This window comes from Lissotriton vulgaris, chromosome 9 (assembly GCF_964263255.1).
Source record: "Lissotriton vulgaris chromosome 9, aLisVul1.2, whole genome shotgun sequence".
Classification (NCBI taxonomy): Eukaryota; Metazoa; Chordata; class Amphibia; order Caudata; family Salamandridae; genus Lissotriton; species Lissotriton vulgaris.
The window spans coordinates 608,832,051-608,850,885 of NC_141697.1; the positions used below are offsets into that span (position 1 = coordinate 608,832,051).

At 42.1% G+C, this 18,835-nt stretch overlaps 1 protein-coding gene across 1 annotated transcript in view; it reads right to left on the minus strand.

Moving 5' to 3' along the window:
• The window catches only part of SPTBN4 (spectrin beta, non-erythrocytic 4), a 1,634,043-nt gene that overhangs the window by 1,405,310 nt on the left and 209,898 nt on the right, over window positions 1–18,835 (minus strand). Inside the window, exon 7 of the mRNA XM_086938242.1 lies at window positions 7,824–7,939. Coding sequence (XP_086794368.1) covers window positions 7,824–7,939 — 116 coding nt within the window. The remainder of the gene's footprint in view (window positions 1–7,823; window positions 7,940–18,835) is intronic.

Sequence of the window (18,835 nt, forward strand, 5' to 3'; positions counted from 1 at the left end):
CTAGAAAGGAGGATTGGGATGCAATCTCGTCCTGTAAACAGAAACATGATGAAGATACTAGCGACTTTTATTCAAGATTCGAGAAATGTTTTATTATCAATAGTGGCCTCCAGCCAAGTAGCGAGTCGTACCCACATCTTTTTGTATCAAAGTTAGTCGAGAATTCCCTACCGTTAGTTAAAAATAGAGTGTATAAAGTCGAGAGTACATGGCAAGCAAATACGCCATCCCAGATGTTACAAATGTTACAATATCACCAGAATAGAATTAGGGAAGAACAAGATCAGGAACAGAAGCGCATGAAAGACACGAAAATGAAAATGTTAGTAGCCCAGACGGTCCCATCCGACAGTCACAGGAAAGGTACGACCCAGACAAGTCACGCTGCAGCTCCTGTTAAAGGGACATGCAATTATTGCAAGCAGCCAGGTCACTACGTACACGAATGTGCAGTTCTGAAACATAACATAGCGACAGGTAAAACTAAAGAGAGACCGCATCCGCCTAGACAAGACCATAACCAGCATCAGTCTACACAGAATACACAGCCCATGCATGCATCTGCACAGACAGCACAGACCGTAGCAGTACCACAGCCACAGCCCATTGCTGCAACTCAGCAAGTCTCACAACAGATGTACCAGTATGCCCAGTCTGCTTACCCCGAATATTCCCGATATACATGAAACAGCCTAGAGAGGGAAGGTGGCTTGCCTCTTATCGAGATTCCTGTAGATCAAGAAGGTCCTTATGTACACAGTCAAGTATTGGGGAAAGATAGAAAGTTTTTAATTGACACAGGGGCAAGTCGCACTACAATAAGTCATGACGAAGTTCCAGGGGCACCCCTCTCAGGCTCACAAAATGTTTCCCTTGGTTTTTCAGGACAACCTATTGTAAATGAAGTATCAGAACCAGTTCCCCTGGCTGTGGGTCCATTATCACGCGTTACAGACCTGTTGCTAACAAAATCATGTCCGGAAAATCTGTTAGGAATTAAAACACTGAAGGCTCTAGGAGCTATAATATGCTGCTCCCCGGAGGGGGTTAGACTCTTTCTGCGGGATTTCAAGGGTCATTACGTCCTTCGTGAGTTTGACGTCAGATTGAAAAATGTACCTGATTACTTGTGGGCAAAAGGCCCAACTGATGTAGGATGTATGCACATTACACCATACCGCGTTACCCTCAAGGCAGGTGTTGTATTACCCAGAATCAGACAATACAAGTTACCACCCGATGCTGTAGCGGCTTTACTGAAAATCATTGAAGAGCTCATTGCCCAAGGAGTGGTCGTCGAGACCGACTCCAATATCTGTAACTCACCCATCATTCCGATTCTTAAACGTACTGATCCCAATGCACCGCCAGTATATCGGCTGGTGATTGATCTTCGAGAATTGAATAAATGCATTATCCCACAGTATCCTGTGGTCCCCGATATATCATCTCTCTTGACTGCTATTGATTCAGAAGCAACGTTCTTTACTGTAATTGATCTCAAGAACGCCTTCTTCAGCGTGCCTATTGATCCAGAGAGCCAATATCTCTTCGGATTCTGTTTAAATGGACGCAGTTTCAAATTTTCGCGCGCACCTCAAGGATTCACAGAAAGCCCCAGCATCTATAGTCAAGCACTGAAAAGACAACTAGATTGTATTCAAATGCCAGTTAACACCGCTTTACTACAATACGTCGATGATCTGCTGATCACCGCACGAAGTGAGCCCGAATGTGAAAAAGCATCACTGACAGTTTTACATTTCCTGGCCGACAAGGGACACAAGGTGTCTCCTTCGAAGCTACAATTCTGTGTTCAGCAAGTTGTGTACTTGGGTCACTTGCTGTCCAAAGTGGGGAGACAGCTCACTCCCGATCGCATTCAGTTAATTGTGAACATGCCGCAACCCAAGACACAAAAGGAAGTGCGGGCCTTCATAGGCCTCACCTCGTACTGCAGACAATGGATTCCCCAGTATGCATTTCTAGCTAAACCACTCATCCAGTTAACGACACAGGAGGCAGCGACTTCGACTGTCCTCCCTTGGACTCAGGAACACACACAAGCTTTTGAAGAATTAAAGAAAGTTTTATGCCAAGCACCAGTTTTAGCGACACCATGTTACAGCAAACCGTTTACACTTTTTGTTACAGAACGTGATGGCACAGCGTTGTCTGTCCTCACTCAAGACCAAGCAGGTTCACATAAGCCTTGTGCTTATTTTTCTAGTACATTGGATTCAGTAGCTCAAGCACTCCCTGCGTGCTTAAAGTCAGTAGCAGCAACAGCGTTAGCAATAAGACAAAGTGATTCAATTGTTTTAGGTCATCAGTTAACAGTTCAAGTACCACATTCTGTAGAGGTTTTGTTAAACAGAACCCAGACTCAACACTTAACTATAGCACGACTGACAGGTTATGAATTAACACTATTCCAGCCACACATAGAAATCAGACGTTGCAGCATCCTGAACCCAGCAACACTGTTACCTACAGTTATGACAGATCCAGCTCCGCATGATTGTATAGAAATAATTAATGCAGTAACTAAGCCTAGACGAGACTTAACAGATGTCCCATTGACAAATCCAGACCTGACACTTTATGTGGATGGTTCATGCATGAGAACAAGTACAGGAGAATTAGTGGCCGCGTACGCCGTGACCACTGAAACTGAAATTAAAGAAACACATCGTATTGACACACTGTCTGCTCAAGCGGCAGAGCTCATCGCTCTGACTCGAGCCTGTATTCTAGCCAAGAACAGAAATGTTAACATATACACAGATTCCCGCTATGCCTTCGGAGTTGTACACGACTTCGGAGTCCTCTGGCAAGAACGAGGTTTTCTGACTTCCCATGGGGCCAAGATCCAACATGGCCCCCTCATTCAAGCACTGTTAGAAGCAATACATTTGCCCTCGGGCATATCAGTCATGAAGTGTAAGGCACATACTAAAGTCACAGATTCTGTTTCCCAGGGTAACGACCTGGCAGACCAGACAGCAAAACATACAGCACTGACTCACACCCAGACTACTGATGTGACAAAGACAATAGTCCAGACCCAGTGTATGGCAGTTAGAGATCCCGCCCTAGATGTAATTGATATCCAGACACATGCTACTCCAGAGGAGATAAAGAAATGGACTGAACTAGGAGGGATTCAGACAGATCAAGGTTGGGTGACGAAGGGAAAATCTATATGGTTTCTCCCCGACTCAATGGTTCAAGTCATGATAAATACAGCACATAGTCCTGCCCATCTTGGAGAGAAAGCCATGTTAGACAGTTTACAGAATCTCTGGTACAACAAACACTTACGAGCAGCAGCAAAACAGAAAGTGCGTACTTGCATGATCTGTTGTCAGTTCAATCCAGGTAAAAGTGTCCCTGTTGAGCAAGGTGGATTTCATCCTCCCGATCACCCTTTTGAAGTCCTCCAGATGGATTATATCCAGATGAATAGCTGTAGAGGATTTAAGTATGTCCTTGTAATTGTTTGTGCTCTGTCCCGCTGGACCGAAGCATACCCAGTCCCAGACTACACTGCTCCGACCACTGCCAGACAGTTGGTTCGTGAATTCTTCCCACGGTACGGTTTGCCCCGTGTCGTGTATTCAGATAACGGACAGCCGTTCTCGTCCGAGCTGATGAGACAAGTTTCCCTCTTGCTAGGATATCAGTGGAGGTTCCACTGTGTCCGACATCCCGAAGCAGCTGGCCTTGTAGAAAGGCATAATCAGACACTAAAAATCCGTCTTGCCAAGATCTGTCAGGAAAAAGGGGTCGACTGGATAGTCGCCCTGCCCGTGGCACTATTCTACATGAGAATGGTCGCCCACTCGAGATCAGGGCTATCCCCGTACGAAGTGGTCTTTGGCAGACCGCCGAATATGTGGGGGACGCCCGTTCCGAAAAAGATCACTGATATTGATTGTAACATGTTGACAGATTACCTTGCCTCCTTGATGTCTGCACTCCAATCATGTCGTTCACAGGTTGCCGCAGCCTTCCCTGACAACACCGATGTAAAGGCGCATGAGGTCCGTCCAGGGGACCTGGTACTCGTCCGGAATTTCGACCGGAAAAGTCCGCTGGAGCCCCGCTGGAAGTCTCCAAAGACCGTTCTGCTTACCACCAGGACCGCCGTGAAAATCGAGGGGAGAAAGGGGTGGGTCCACACGAGTCACATCAAACTATGCAATGAACTAAAAAACGGACTGAAACAGGACTCTGACTCGTCCACCCCCACCAAAGACTGTGTTGAAGCACAAGACGTTACTGTGCCTAAAAGAGAAAAGACTCCTCAAGAACTTTACCGTATGAAGCTTCGATCTAGCAAGTCAGACAGTTTAATTGTTTAAGTCCTCCCCTAGGTGAATCGGTTAAATAGTTTCTGACATGTATCCCCTAGATCGAGTTAGAGAGAGAGAGGAAAAGAGAAGAACATATTGCAAATCACTTCGTAGTCACTGCATAGTGACACTAATAATCATGTTTATTCTGAGTATTCTAATTATTATTGCCAGCATTCTGCTTCCTATGTACTGGCCTATTTTCAGGCGTGAACAATCTGCTTACAATGTCTCTGCTGAACACACTTTTAGTGAACTTCCCGCACATGAACTCTCTTACAGACTTGCGCTGCGCAACAATACATTCATTAGTATGTTACACCATTCCCATCAGACAAATAATGCTACAGACTGTTGGATATGTGGCCGACTCCCTCCCTACCAGAATTACAAGGGAGCTCTGCCTCTCTTTCCGTACCCATTCACTCACAATGGCTCCTGTGGAGCATGGTTTAAAATAATTAATTCTTTAGATCCTGATATTGCTGTTTTCGATGGGGGCTGGGTTTGGGGAAACTTGAACTTAGTCCTGCTCAACGTCTGTTATCCTGATAAAGAGGGACTTCCCACTCGAATAGGAACTGATCTAGAAAATGAAGTATATGGATTAGGTAATTACACAATTAGCCTTATGATCCTCACTGTTGAATCTGAAACTGCTCCAGTTCTGCCCCATATGTTAGTACTACCAGTCACAGGTGAATTATGTGTTAGCAAGAAAGGTTCAGTACACGTAGGTCATAGTAAATGCACTACTGTGGTCGAGTTCAGTGACCATGGTAAATCGTCCTTTAAAGCTATCAGTCATTCCTACTTTGTTTGTGGTCATACCGCATACATACGTTTGCCTCCAGATTGGGATGGTACCTGTTACATTGCCTTCCTCCTGCCACCTGTTTTTCTAGCTCCCCCTGATTACCATAGAAATACGAATCTAGCACCGAATAGACCCAAAAGAGATATTCCCCTTGTCGACTACACAGAAACGGCATGGGAACAGTACACTGATTTCAATAAAGGATTCTTTTTCTTCCTAGGGCCTGTCCAAAACAGTAAATTAATACGCAGATTAACGAGAACACTCGAAGCAGTAGTGAACGAAACTGCCTCCGCTCTAGGTAACTTAACAGAGGAGCAGTCTGCTATACGGACTGTTGTCCTTCAAAATCGCCTTGTGATTGACGTCATCTTGGCAGATAGAGGTGGAGCCTGTAAGGTCATCGGGTCAAGTTGCTGTGTTTTCATTCCACAAAACGCACCATCTGTCTATCAAGCTATCACCCGTTTACATAAAATTGCAAATCAGATACATCAGAATCCAGGCACCTGGACTTGGTCCGGTTGGTTCTGGACTACGTTAACAGCTTGGGGATGGAAGATCTTATCCTTCCTAGGCATTGGCCTTGTTATAGTATTCAGTTGTTGCCTGTGCCTGCAGTGTGGGCCAGCGATATGTGGACTGTGTGCCACATCCTGCATTGAGCATTCCAGTTGCCTCTCAAACAGTCAAAGAAAGAAAGACGAACATATAATGTTACAAGAACAAACTGATCGATTTATGAGGATCGATATATCATGAAGGGTCCGTAGGGAACAAGGAGGGAATGAGGTAATATAAATTTTATGGTCATGTTGTGTTCCCTAGCGAGTACCCCACCGACTCCATGTACGAGTTAAAAGTGCATGTAACTTCCCTCCTGTACCAGCTATGAAGACGCAAATACATTTGCGTCCAACGTTAACTTGTCCTCTTTCAGACCCACCATGAATGGGTTTGATGGTCCGTTCCTAAGTATGCTATGCCAACGTCTTTTTGAAGTGTACTCCTACGTTTTTCAGCCTGGCTGAAAGTAGGCCCTGAATCTCTGCCACCGAGCCTCTTTTCTGGCTTCTGACTGCGAGGGCCTCTGCCCAAGCAGCCCCCGTACCCGTGAACTCTGACTTACTTCTAGCGCGGCCCTCCGTGCTCAGCTCAGCCTGCTGCCTGCCAAGATTGACTATAATCTTCGAGTTATCTGTTTTCCTCCCCGAAGATACATTCCAGCCTGCTAGCTTCAGTAAACATCCTTCCTCAGCTACAGGGCCAAAGGGCCGACCTGTCTTTATGCAAGTAATTCATAGCCTCTGTTGCCATGCTTCCATGGAAGGCCCCATGCCCCCACGCTTCTCATACAGACACTCAGGCGCTTATACACGCACTCACAGCAAGTATAGAATAGCTTCTGCTCTAGAGACCTTTCTGCCCAGATAGCTTAGTTCCTAAACATCAGATATCAGATATGATAGAAGCACAAGTTGATCTGACATGCCAGACTTCTGTCTCTTTCCGCCAGTGTAAATGTCAAGTCCCCTGCACCCCGTCTATCACACGTCATGCAGCTGCGCGCGCCTCCAAGCTTCCGATTTCTGCTGACATTGCAACATTCTGTTAGCACCACCCCTTGGTGCCACCCACTTGCGTCACCTATCAGTGACGTTTCTAGCACACACCCTAGTTCACGCCTAGTTTACGCCTCTTGATGATGTACTAGCACCACGTGTATACTGTTATCTTGTCTTCTCTCAGCTGTTACGCCTCTTACATTGAACATTATGATGTAAATCAAGTATATAAGCTATGTATTGTCAATAAACGACAGCGCGCTCATCTATCCCTTCTGACATCCTGTGTGGTGGTCAGAACATGATATCCTGATTCCTTTATGAGGAATAAAACCCTTAGAAACTCTTACACCACGGACTCTGTTTTCCTTCATTTCGATTGAGTTATTATTGATTAAGTACTTATCTGCATAGAAATTAAGAGAGTAAATTAATTATTTACATCAGTGGCACAAAATGAATGCAAGCTTTTATGTGTTAATTTCCCTCTGACTGATTGCTGTTGCTTATGATGTGGCACCAGTCAGGTTTACCAAAAGTGACCTGGTTGCATGAACCCTTGGTTGCACATTTATTTTCTAACAGTGGAAGCATACAATGCCATTCCCTGCTACGAAAACACATGTGTTCCCTCCTGTACTCCCCTAACCTCTCTCACTCACCTCCCACACCACGCACCAGCCTCCACATACGTTTACCACCTACTCGGAGCAGGTGGTAAATATATGTATTTAAAACACATAGAATAGGGACTTCTGTGTGGTTTTATGACTTGAAAAATCAGTCCTACACAGTAATTGCTCTTTCCATGGGGTTTTTATCATAATCGCACAGCACTGGGTGATTTTTTCAGGAGAGAAATGATAAAATCACACCTAGTTTTACTGAGGACACAGTATGTACAACCGGGAATCAGAGCTTTGGTGAGAATCGCTCATGAAAATTCCATGGGTTCTGGAAGGTGGTGAATGCAGATGAGTAGGGGCAGTTTTTAGGGCTTGGGGTCATCAAAGCAACAGCATCATAGTGTGAGTAGGATGAACAGATATAAAATAAAACAATAGGAAAGACATTGGGAATCACCTTCAGGATCCAGCAGTTTGGTAAGGCCTAGGTGTTGTTCAGCAGTGTTGAAAGCTTGCTGGAGGTTGTACGTCACGTTGGATTTGGTCAGTTTGCTGAAATTGATTACATCTGGCCTGAAAGTATAACAACAAAATCAGAGGATTATACTTCTAGAAACAGAGAACACAAAAACATGTTCACACTCAGTCCAGTTCAGCAATTGAGAGTGAATCAAAGTCCCTTAAAGAAAGAATCTTTTTCATGCAGATAAAGTCTCACTGCAAATGAGTGAAGTGTGGCTTATTCAAAGCAACATTAGCCATGTCCAAACAATCCTAACTGACGGAGTACCTTCCATTCCCCAAACCATCTAATGTTCTGCCCCCAATATTATTAAATCCAACTGCGGTTGAGGCTTGTGCATTCCAATATTATCAGTTCAAATACTCAGGATGAGATTATTCTCACTCCCAACACAATTAGAAAACATGGACTGTATTTCCTTTTCCATAGTTAATGCATTATTATAGCAATTGCCTTCAGTGGAAGCTGGCATAATTTATAAAGCAACGTTCCTAATGATTTAAATGGATTATTGTGCTTGGCCTTCAGAAAAATATCTAAGCACTTTAGTGGGATCTTGCTCCTTCCTTACACTTTACAACATCAATTTAATGCCCAAATTCCTCCAATATTATCCCCAGCCAGTTCTATCAATTCCATACATCACTCATCACTATCAGTCTTAATAATGTGAATGGGACCTCTTTCATTGCACACATCACAAATGCATTTCCTAATAAACATGACATTATCTCAGTCCTGTTTTCTCTCAGCCCTCCAACACAACTGAGACAATACCCTCCTGTTCATGTTTTGGGGTCTAATGATGTGGGATGGCACTGAAACTATTGACATATACATGCACTTACCTGAATCAATAGTTTAGCAGTGGGAATAATTTACATAGTCAGCACAGACACTATCACATACTCTATTGACTGCTGTGGGTAGTGGGGTCTTTAAAAAGGTTATTTACAAATAGGTATTTTATTAGGATACAATGATGTTAGTTTATTACAAGAACACAACTTGTTGTATATTGAATGTCAGAAGCATTCACAAAGATGCAATCATATATACAGATGTATGTATACAAAGACCAAGGGTCAGGTGGTACAAGAGAGGGGTTTACCTTCTTTCTTATATTGTGTTTAGAGCAAACTCAGGTGAAGTAGGACATTGTGTCAGAAGCTGGAGCCCTGAAGTAGAAGGCCTGGCTTTTTTCCTTCTCCTTAGCCTTGACAATCTATGGTTCTACTATGTTTGGGCCACTGGTGCACTGAGAAAGGGAATGCTTTTTCCAGTTAGATAGTCAGATTTATTGGTGTTGATGGCCTTGTAGATGATGTACACTTCTTCAAACCTGATCCTTGCACAAGTGGAGCCTGTGCAGATCGTTGATAGTGTGGATGATGTCTTAGAACTTGCATTAGCCGATCACACATGTAATTGCACGGAAGACAGCCATCACAGTGTGATGGTAGTGCCAGAAAAGCCAGTGAGTAGGGCATTGGCCTGATAAGGGTAGAGAATCAGTACATGTACCATGGAAAAGAAGGCATGGAATTGGAGGAAAAACTTGATACTGCATTAGAAGCTTAGGTGGAGCCAAGCTTTCTCCCATTTCTCCATCACAGGACATTTTCTCCGAGACCTCTAAAGCTTACACAGTTTATTCAGAATGCTGTGATAAGTCTCCTTACTTGGCTCCTGATCCAGAAAATAATATTTTGTCAACAGTGACTGCACTGCTCCAGTTGCCAGTTTAGAAAATACATTTGTTGAAATCCATGCTGATTGTTAATTGAGCCATCCACAACAAATATCACAGCTTTCTGGTTTATCAGAATGAGTTGAAATGATATCATTTGTTTTTTTTCTCCAGTTTTGTTTTCTAGTGTACCTAGGTACCCTGACTGAAAACATAATGCTGAAACGCCATCAACACTTTAGCAAATTGAGTAGGTTTTCCGTTGATAAGTAAGAACTGGGCAATGTATTAACAACTGTGTACTCAGGTTTGTATCCAAACACCCCGTGTTTGTTTTGTACATAAACACACCAACAGTCACTATTGTTGCTTTTGAACTGTGTGATAACCAAGGGCACTGAGTACCATATTCACTATTTTCTGTAACATATCAATTTAAATATCTTTGATGATGAACAAGTGTTTATTTGCTAGCTCCTCTTGTGCATTAATTGCATTAGTAATTATGCCTCTAAAATATTGTTCATTTGAGTATTAGAATTAGTCCGTAGAGAATCATGGTTAGAGAATGTGGGCTAAAGGCTAGAACGGTTGACCTCAAAGCTGGGAACCAGGTTCCAGTTTCGGCAGGAATGCTCAATGTACTGTGATTCTGGGCAAATCACTTAATCTCACTTAAAAAAAAAGATTGAATGTGTCTGTCTGTAACGCAACTGCTGCTCATGTGAAGCGCTCTGATACCTTTGGGTCTACTTCGCACTTTATAAACCACCCCCCAAAATTGGCCCATGTGCCTAATAGGCTTACTAGGATGACCTAATTCTTATTATCAATGTGACTGTGTTGGTCACTTGACGTCCATTGATGCTCTGGTTGGTGGATTTCCATCTTACATACACCAAGATCAGTGGTAAGCCAATGGTACGCATGGTGAACAATATCTCATTCATGATCCATGGTACGGTAAGTTCATTAAAATGATTGCTGATATATTCACTTAGACATTTTAAGGAAACTGTAGGGTCCAAGCCATCAGCCGATCCCCATTGAAGCTTAAAACATAGAGTAAGACTTCCCTTCAGGAATTCTACTGTTTCATCAGTAGTTTGATTTTACCTAAAGTTAATCTTGCCAAGTATGATCCTATAGTCGGCCTGAAGATCAATTAAACAACGGTGTAAAATCTGAACTAGCATTTTATGGTTGGCAAAGCGGTAGGAAGTAACACAATAAGTAGGTCTTTAAAAATCTCTTTCACTAACACTAGAGCAATTTTCTGTTTTGTTTAAAATCTCTGCTGAGCTCCTACCACCACACCTTCCGGGTTCTAGTCCTGCAACCCGAACATAAAATGCTATAACAATCATGCACCATCCTTGACAATTGGGGTGCAGTCTGCCACTAGCCAGGATTAGGTATAAAAGAAAGCTATGATAGATCTTCAGTAAAATCCTATTTCGACAACCTATTTACCATTGTTGATTTAGTGCTTTAACAGGCTTTTATCCCCCATGTGGAAAAAAATAGAGAGGATTTGTTGGTGGGCTAAAGTGTTATAAGTTTTGACCCTAAGGGTACAGCTATGATCCTCATTTCAACTCTGATCTACGAGATAAAATATCCTCTGGGACATACCCAATATATCCTGCAGTATTGGGCTTGGGGCCAGACGAGTGAAGACAGGCTTGTTTTTGGTGTGCCTTCAGTGTGCCTGTATACTTTTTATAAATCAGTGTTACATTTGGTTTATTATATCCACAAACATAGAAAGAATAACAATAACAAAGGGTTCAGAAATAGATTCAAATTATATTGCACTTCTCTGTGGTAACACTCAGATATTTGCAATACATGTATATGACAATCCAAGGTGCTATGGTAATCACTCAACAACGTTAACCTCCAAAAACAAATTTTAAGGAAAATAAATGTATCATCTATATATCACAGTTGTCATGATTATAGCGTCAACGTTTCTGTACCTCGTTGTCAGCAAGTACATTAAAAAGCTGCAATTAGGAAGATGCAGAAACATTGAGGTGGACATGAAATCTATGTGTTGCCAGTTGTAGAAGATATAAATAAGTTACTAAAGTCAGCATGGTTATGTTGATACTGTGGCAGAAGAAAAAAATTTGAAAATGGTAAATCCAATCTCTTCAGCAACACACTTCAAAGTATTTTAGTTAAAAGGGATTTTGCTCAGTGCATTAGTGTAAATCTTAGATACTGTAAATGGCACTTTAATGAGAACACCTTAGGTATTGTACTGACGCTTTGGGTGCTCTAAAATGTCTTCATCTATTATACTTTAATTATAAAAGTAGGATTTGCAACACGATTCAACAACATATGCAGTCCTTCCTTGTTTCCAATTTACCAAACACTGATATTTTTAGTGTTCTTTTCATCTTTCAGCAAAGAAGAGCTTCACATTTTTGCATCAACAATAGATGGAAATGTACAGGGAATTCGCACATACAATTGAAGTAACTCACATTCAGCTAGAAATCAGAATGTGCATTGAAATCAAAATGCGCATTTTTAGATATAAAAAGGGATGAAATGGTGTATGAAGGCTTTGAATGCCTACGGGACAGAATGACCTCCATTAGTTGGGACAATCCAGTACCAGGGCAGCATGGACATCTGCTGCTCAGCCTGACAATCATTGGACAGGAACTCCACATAACAAGCAAGGACGGCCTCAAGGCCTTGGCATGTGCAAGCCCAGTCACGTGGTAGACTTGGACTAAAAAAAGACCACAGTCCAACGTGTCGTCTACCTTCTGCTTCACCAGAGGAAGCAAAAAGAAAAATGCCTATGGTAGACCAGATATAGTTTGTTCATGAGATGTGCTACCAGAACACTGCTGTCAGAATATCATCTGATGCAAATACTGTGTCTTAAATATCATCTATTAAAATATCGCCCTTGGAATTAATAATAAAAAATCAACACCCACTGGACACTTTTTTTGGAAACGATATTTAAGGCACAATATTGACGTCACACAATGTTTTTGTATAGGATATTCACGTATACAACCCCTCCATGAACATAAAAAACAGGGCTTCCATCATGAACAGCTTAAGAAACTCTAAGTGTCTCTTGAATCACTTTGTATACCTTAAAGACAAACAGAAAAGGCCATGCTGTTTTAATGCTAGACTGGCTTGAAATGCTGTATGGAATTTTCCTAATGATTCATATATTATTACAATTAAATTTGTATGACTTTTGTTAACAAAAAAAAATACATCTATCTGTAAATAACACTCTATGCTTGTATTCTTATAGATCAGTCTTAGATGGTCCCTCTAGGCAGATAGTAGAAAACCATAAGGCAATTTTATACAGGACTGGTATTGAAAACGGATGTTGCAAATCCTCATAACAGGATAATGGTCCATTTTAATATGCTTATTTATGTACAAAAATACACAAGATCCCACATTAGTTCACTGCCTCATTTAACCAGTGATCTTGCTTGAATTTGTTTTTAGTCTGGGTGGAAATGTATGACAAGCTAAATATTGTTGTTATGATTAACTCACAAATAACGAAGTCAAGGGACTTATTATGAGCTTGGCAGTCTGTGGCCACGCACCCGCGCTCCCAGTCGGAATGCTGCGAGCTTGGTGGTCTGACTGCCCTATTACGAGTTGTGCAGAATGCATTTAGAAAGACCGTGAGTGAACCGTCTACACCGCCAGCACCCTGCAGACCGCCGGGGTCATGGTCAGGGAACAGCAGCTATCATAGGGCAGTACAGGGGAGTTTCACTGCTGTCCATATTATGAGTTGGCCTTCCCACTAGTTTACCGTGGCGGTAGACCGCCAGCTTCAAGTTGGCTTAAAAGAAGGATTTGGGGTGCATACTCACCCCTTTCCTGTTCTTTGGGTCAGAGTTTGACGAGGATCCCTTTCTTCAGGTCCCCTCTACACAGCAGCATCTTCACCCTGAGGATTACGACCCCATTTGTGGCGATCTAAAGGGGAGTCCTTATTTATACCATATACCCATTGTCGGGACTGCCCACATATGGCCCAACGCTGGCAATGGATAGTTGGTATTTTTCCACATGTGTCATGCATATATGTGCATTGAACATATATGCAGACAAAACGCTTACACAGGTGGAAAAGTCACCAGCACTGCAAAATCTCTGAAGCCACACCACGGGCACCGTGGTAAACTCGTAATACGGTGGTCAGAAGACCACTGGCGCTGCGGTGTACTGGCGGCTGCGATGCTCGGGCGCTCGAACTGCCAAACTCTTAATAAGACCCACAGTGTTTCTCTAGCACTATTATTTATTTATGGTTCTTTAGTATTTTGGTCATGACATGAAACGGACAGAGTGTTGATGAAAGAGCAGTCTTTCTTTAAGCTGCTGTAGAATGGGTCTAGATGTAAGGAACAGCCGTGACTGTATGGAAAACAGCAGTGTGGCTTTAGGATTCAATACTTAAAAGTCCCAATGGGTCAGTGGGCATTTTCCCCATGGATGGTTTCCAAATGGCCAACTGTTAACAATATACTTGGGAGTGTTCTGTAACTGACTTAATATATGGCCTTAATCACATCTGTAATCCCTATGGGACTCACCTTTTAAATACTGAATCCAACAGGCCCTTGATGTCCTCTCTCATCGAGTTTGAGCCAAAGGGGCAATGCAATACCCAGCAACCACAGGGCAGCATTTCCTGAATTTGTTGGGCATTGGTTTAGTTGTACATACAGCTCTGGCTTACTTTTTGCACCAACCACTTCTTTCGCCATGAGGTCAGAGAATAAAGGACAGTCACATTCTGTTAAAATATTCTAAGCGTTTTAGCTAAACATCTGTTGCTTCTGGAAGTGTTTTCTATCAGGACTATTGATGGAGGCTCACTGCCAGACCACATCCTATTTGTTTGCTCTGCAAAGTTTCCAAGCACTGAGGCATTATATCTCATACACATCCATTGTCATGGTGGGAGAGTCCTAAAGAAAGTCCCTTGGAGGTACCTAGGGCCACATGTACAAAAGGTTTTAGCAGTCGTAAACGAAGAATTGGTCTGTTTGCAACCACTAAATAGCCTTTTGACATGTACTAACCCTATTTTGTGAGTCGGTAACCTATCACCGAATAGCAAAATAGGGTTTGCAAGTCGCTACTAGGCAGGAGCATGTTAAGGGCGTCCCTTCCTAATAGCAAGTCGCAGGGGATGTATGAATGTTTTGCAACGGGAATACGGTCGCAAAACATTCGCAGTTTACCACCAACTTCAAGTTGGTGGGAACCCATCCGCAAAGGGTTCCCCTTTGCTAATGTGGGCACAAACATTTTTTAACAGCAGCCAGTGGTCCCACGGACCACTGCCTACTCTTAAAAAATGAAAAGAAAACTTTTTATTTTTGTTTTTAGAATGCATCCCGTTTTCCTTAAAGTAAAAAAATCTGCATTACAAAAAAAAAGAATTGCTTTATTAAAAAAGCAATCTCAGACATGGTGGTTTGCTGATCCCAGCAGGCCACCATCCCTGTGATTTTGGCCATTCCCACTGGGTCGCAAAGTGCGATCGGCGTCATGAATATTAATAAGGCCGGTCAATTTGCGACCCACTGGGAATCACAAACAGTTTCAAACACACTGTTGTTGTTCATCGCATTTTGCGACTTTCTCATTACGAGTCGCAAAAAGTCACAATTAGGAACTCGCAAAATGTAGCAATCGTAAATGTGGCCCCTTTTGATTTACAGTTTTCGTCCTATTACAGACTCAGGTCACCTTCTGCTTTGCTAAGTCAATCACACTGCCTGGCTTGTCACTTGAACCTTTACTAAGACACTTCTTTTACCATCAGGCAGATCCAAACCTCTTACAAAGGCATCCGCTGGGAACTTAATTTCCGTTTTGCATTTGTTAAGGCTCCTTCTGTGGCACAAGATCTGTTTTTTGTCCTGTTTTAGATTTCAACCTACTATGGGTGCTTCTCCAAAGTTTCTAAATGTATTGGTATTCTTGATTTCATTCTGCTACACATGTGAATGAGCTGGGATCTCTGAACACAACTTCACCTTACCTCAGACATTTCCATTCAAATAACACTTTAAACAGGTCTGAGTATTCTTTCAAATGACTATTCTTTGGTCTAAACTCAACAGGAGACATCTCTTCCTTCTTCCATGATCCTACTTTGGAAGCTGAGATCAAGCTTCAACCTCTGAATGCCAACCTGCAAATTCAGATTTATCTTGATGGGTTGAGGAGTTTGTCCACTCTGAGAGCCTGTTGTCACCTCATTGTGTTAACCTACTGCTTAGTGAAGGTTAAAGTTCCAGGGGAGTTATGTTCTGTTATAGGTCACTTGCAGAGCACATGTTCACCATAAGGTCTTTTGCCGCTGATAGCAGAGGGAGTCATCAATCATCCGGTTTAGGCATAAGATTGTAGTACCAATTTCCTGAATTTTCCATAGTTGCAATACAGTTGACTTTTGGGTTGAGGCTCTTAGAGCCTTGCTTGCCTCTGCAATGTTAGGCAGCAGCATGTTATTCCTCTTTCACTTCTCCAGCCCACTTTTCTTACTTACATTTTGCCCAAGTAATATCATGAATAATAATACAGTGATTCCATGATGTAGTTGTCTGTCATTTCCTTTATATCAAGGTTGGTTGAGAATTGTAGTACTATGAGGGTAGAAAAAAGAGGTTAGATGTGTACTACATGGTATATCCTCAATGGTGTATACAAGGACTGGGACAGAGAAGAGAATGACGAGTAGTGCCTTGACTATTTACTGTAAAATTACTTATTGATTCACTCTTACTCATTGCCGTGCCTATACTCTATTGTTTTCAACTCCAAAGATGTGTTTCAGCTTTGCTTGCTACTCAAGAATTATTGTGTGGGAGAGGAGTTTATTTATATGTCTGTCTGAGAGGGGGAGGAGCTTAACATGTAGTGCATATTTTTTGGGGAGTGCATCTTAAGAATTGCAAATAGACCGCAATGAGGTAAGTAGGGATTGGGACCAGGAAGAGCGAATTACAGAAACGGGGTCACACATATATTATAAAGGGATTTATTATCAGATATCATCAAGACGATAAACTTGCCCAATTAATTTACTTGTTTATATTTTCTTCATTTATAAAGCACACATTTACTCGTGAGGGAATCCTGGTGCTAAAGTTATAATTTAATTAAAGGTATATGAAAGACCAGGAAACGAATTCAAGAAAGTTGTACGGAAGTGTGGGTTCAAAGGATAAAGTATGTGTGGCTTCTTTATCATAAAAAAAAACACTAGAGTGAAATGAGGATGTCCCATAATTTTTACCGGATCAATTAATGTTTACAGTTATGTGAGCCAGAAATATTTTTGAACTAGTAAATGTGGTCTAATGGTGAGAGCTGCTGACTTTGAAACATAAGGAACCAGGTCCGAATCCCACCTTCAAATCAACATCCTTTGATTCTGGGCAAATCGCTTTATCCCCCTGTACCTATAAAAATGCGTGACATTGTCTGGTTCTTTTGCACAGTGTTCTAATGTCCTTGGACCAGGTTCGCATTAAAAAATGTTATTATACAAACATGATATTGATCATTTGTTTTCAGGGTCAAAGACGTTCCTTCAAAGCATGTCTAGACATTTGAATAATGGACTTAGCTCAGAATGTTAAAACATAAAAACCACCGGTGAAAAATAATTCCTTCTGGTCCGCTATATGTCTATTATTCCTTGTACCGAAAACAGAGGACAGGCTGCAAGACTGCTGGTCTGTCATCACCGCAACAACAGGTCCCCGTTCCTGCTTGTGATGCAAGGGCATTGTCACTTAATTCAGCAAGAGTTGCGTAAACAATATTTTTTTACTGATGCTTGGTAAATTCGATGCGCGCTGGAAAGCAAGCAAGGGATGAGATTACCATGCCGTTAGGAAGTACCTTTCGGGGCTGACTGCTTGCAATATCTCTTTCCGGAGCTTCCTAACGAGGACGGAGTTCACTGTGTCTTTCCCCGCACATTCTCTTTTCACAAGGCATCAGCGAAATGACTATTACGCCAGCGTAATCTCGTGAATGTCACGGTACGCTTGTAATACAAATTTCCTAAAATAGGTCAGACTGCTCAGTGCTCACTTACACCATATTTGTGCCAAAATTCTAGCACAGGTAAAGCTAGAACACCCAGATCGCAAGCAGACGTTGCTCATGGCACTTTTGATTTTTGTGAATTTTTGTGTGCAAAATGCATTCTTGTGCCCATAAGACATGAAGATGCATTTCAGGCTAAAGTATAGTGCTAAATGCTAGTTTAGCATGTCACATCATTTAGTGTAATATTTGTGTATTTTTTAATTTCAGATAATTACGCAAATGCAAATTATGCGAATTTCACACAATCTTACATTTTACCGACTGAACGTGACTTGTGTTCCAAGCCGTATAAGCATAACAAGGGTAAAACATTTATTTTTATTGATAATGCCCTCTAGAATAGGTTTGAATAAAGCTACACTGTAGAGTGTGCTTTTGCTTAATGTACTTGTCCACATGCCCACAACCAAAAGGTCCCAAAGAGGGAATCCCACAGAGATGTAAGGAAATTGCGGAATTCTTTAACAACAAAATACTCAATTACAATTTGTTCCAACCCCCCCAGGATAAAGAGGACACCCTATCCCCCAATATCCCCAAGGGACCAAACACGCCTAATGAAGTAGGAAAAACAGGGGGTATGGAAGACATACCGATCATGGATCTTACAACCCTTGACCATATTTTTGGGAAAATTAAATCTGGATCGCCCAGCGACCCAGCACCCGTACACCAGTTAAAAAAAGTTAAGGAAACAATCCTCCCGGTCCTCCTAGAAATGATTAATCTATCCCTGACCACGGCAGCAGTACCGGTAAGATGAAAACAGGCGATGGTAAGGGCTCTGATAAAAAAGCCAAGCCTTAATCCAGATAACTGGGGGAACTATAGACCAGTTTCACTCTTACCATTAGTGAGTAAGTTGATAGAGAAACACATGAACACAATACTGTCCAACTATCTAGAATCAAAGGACATCCTGCACAGGACGCAGACAGGTTTTCGCCCCAATCATGGGAATGAAACAGCACTCCTAACGGTAATGGAGGAAGCTGAAAAGTACTGGATCACGGAGGAACAGTGGCAGTTATCCTATTAGATCTTACGGCCGCAATTGATACGGTTAATTACAGGATCCTATTAGACAGACTCAGAGAGA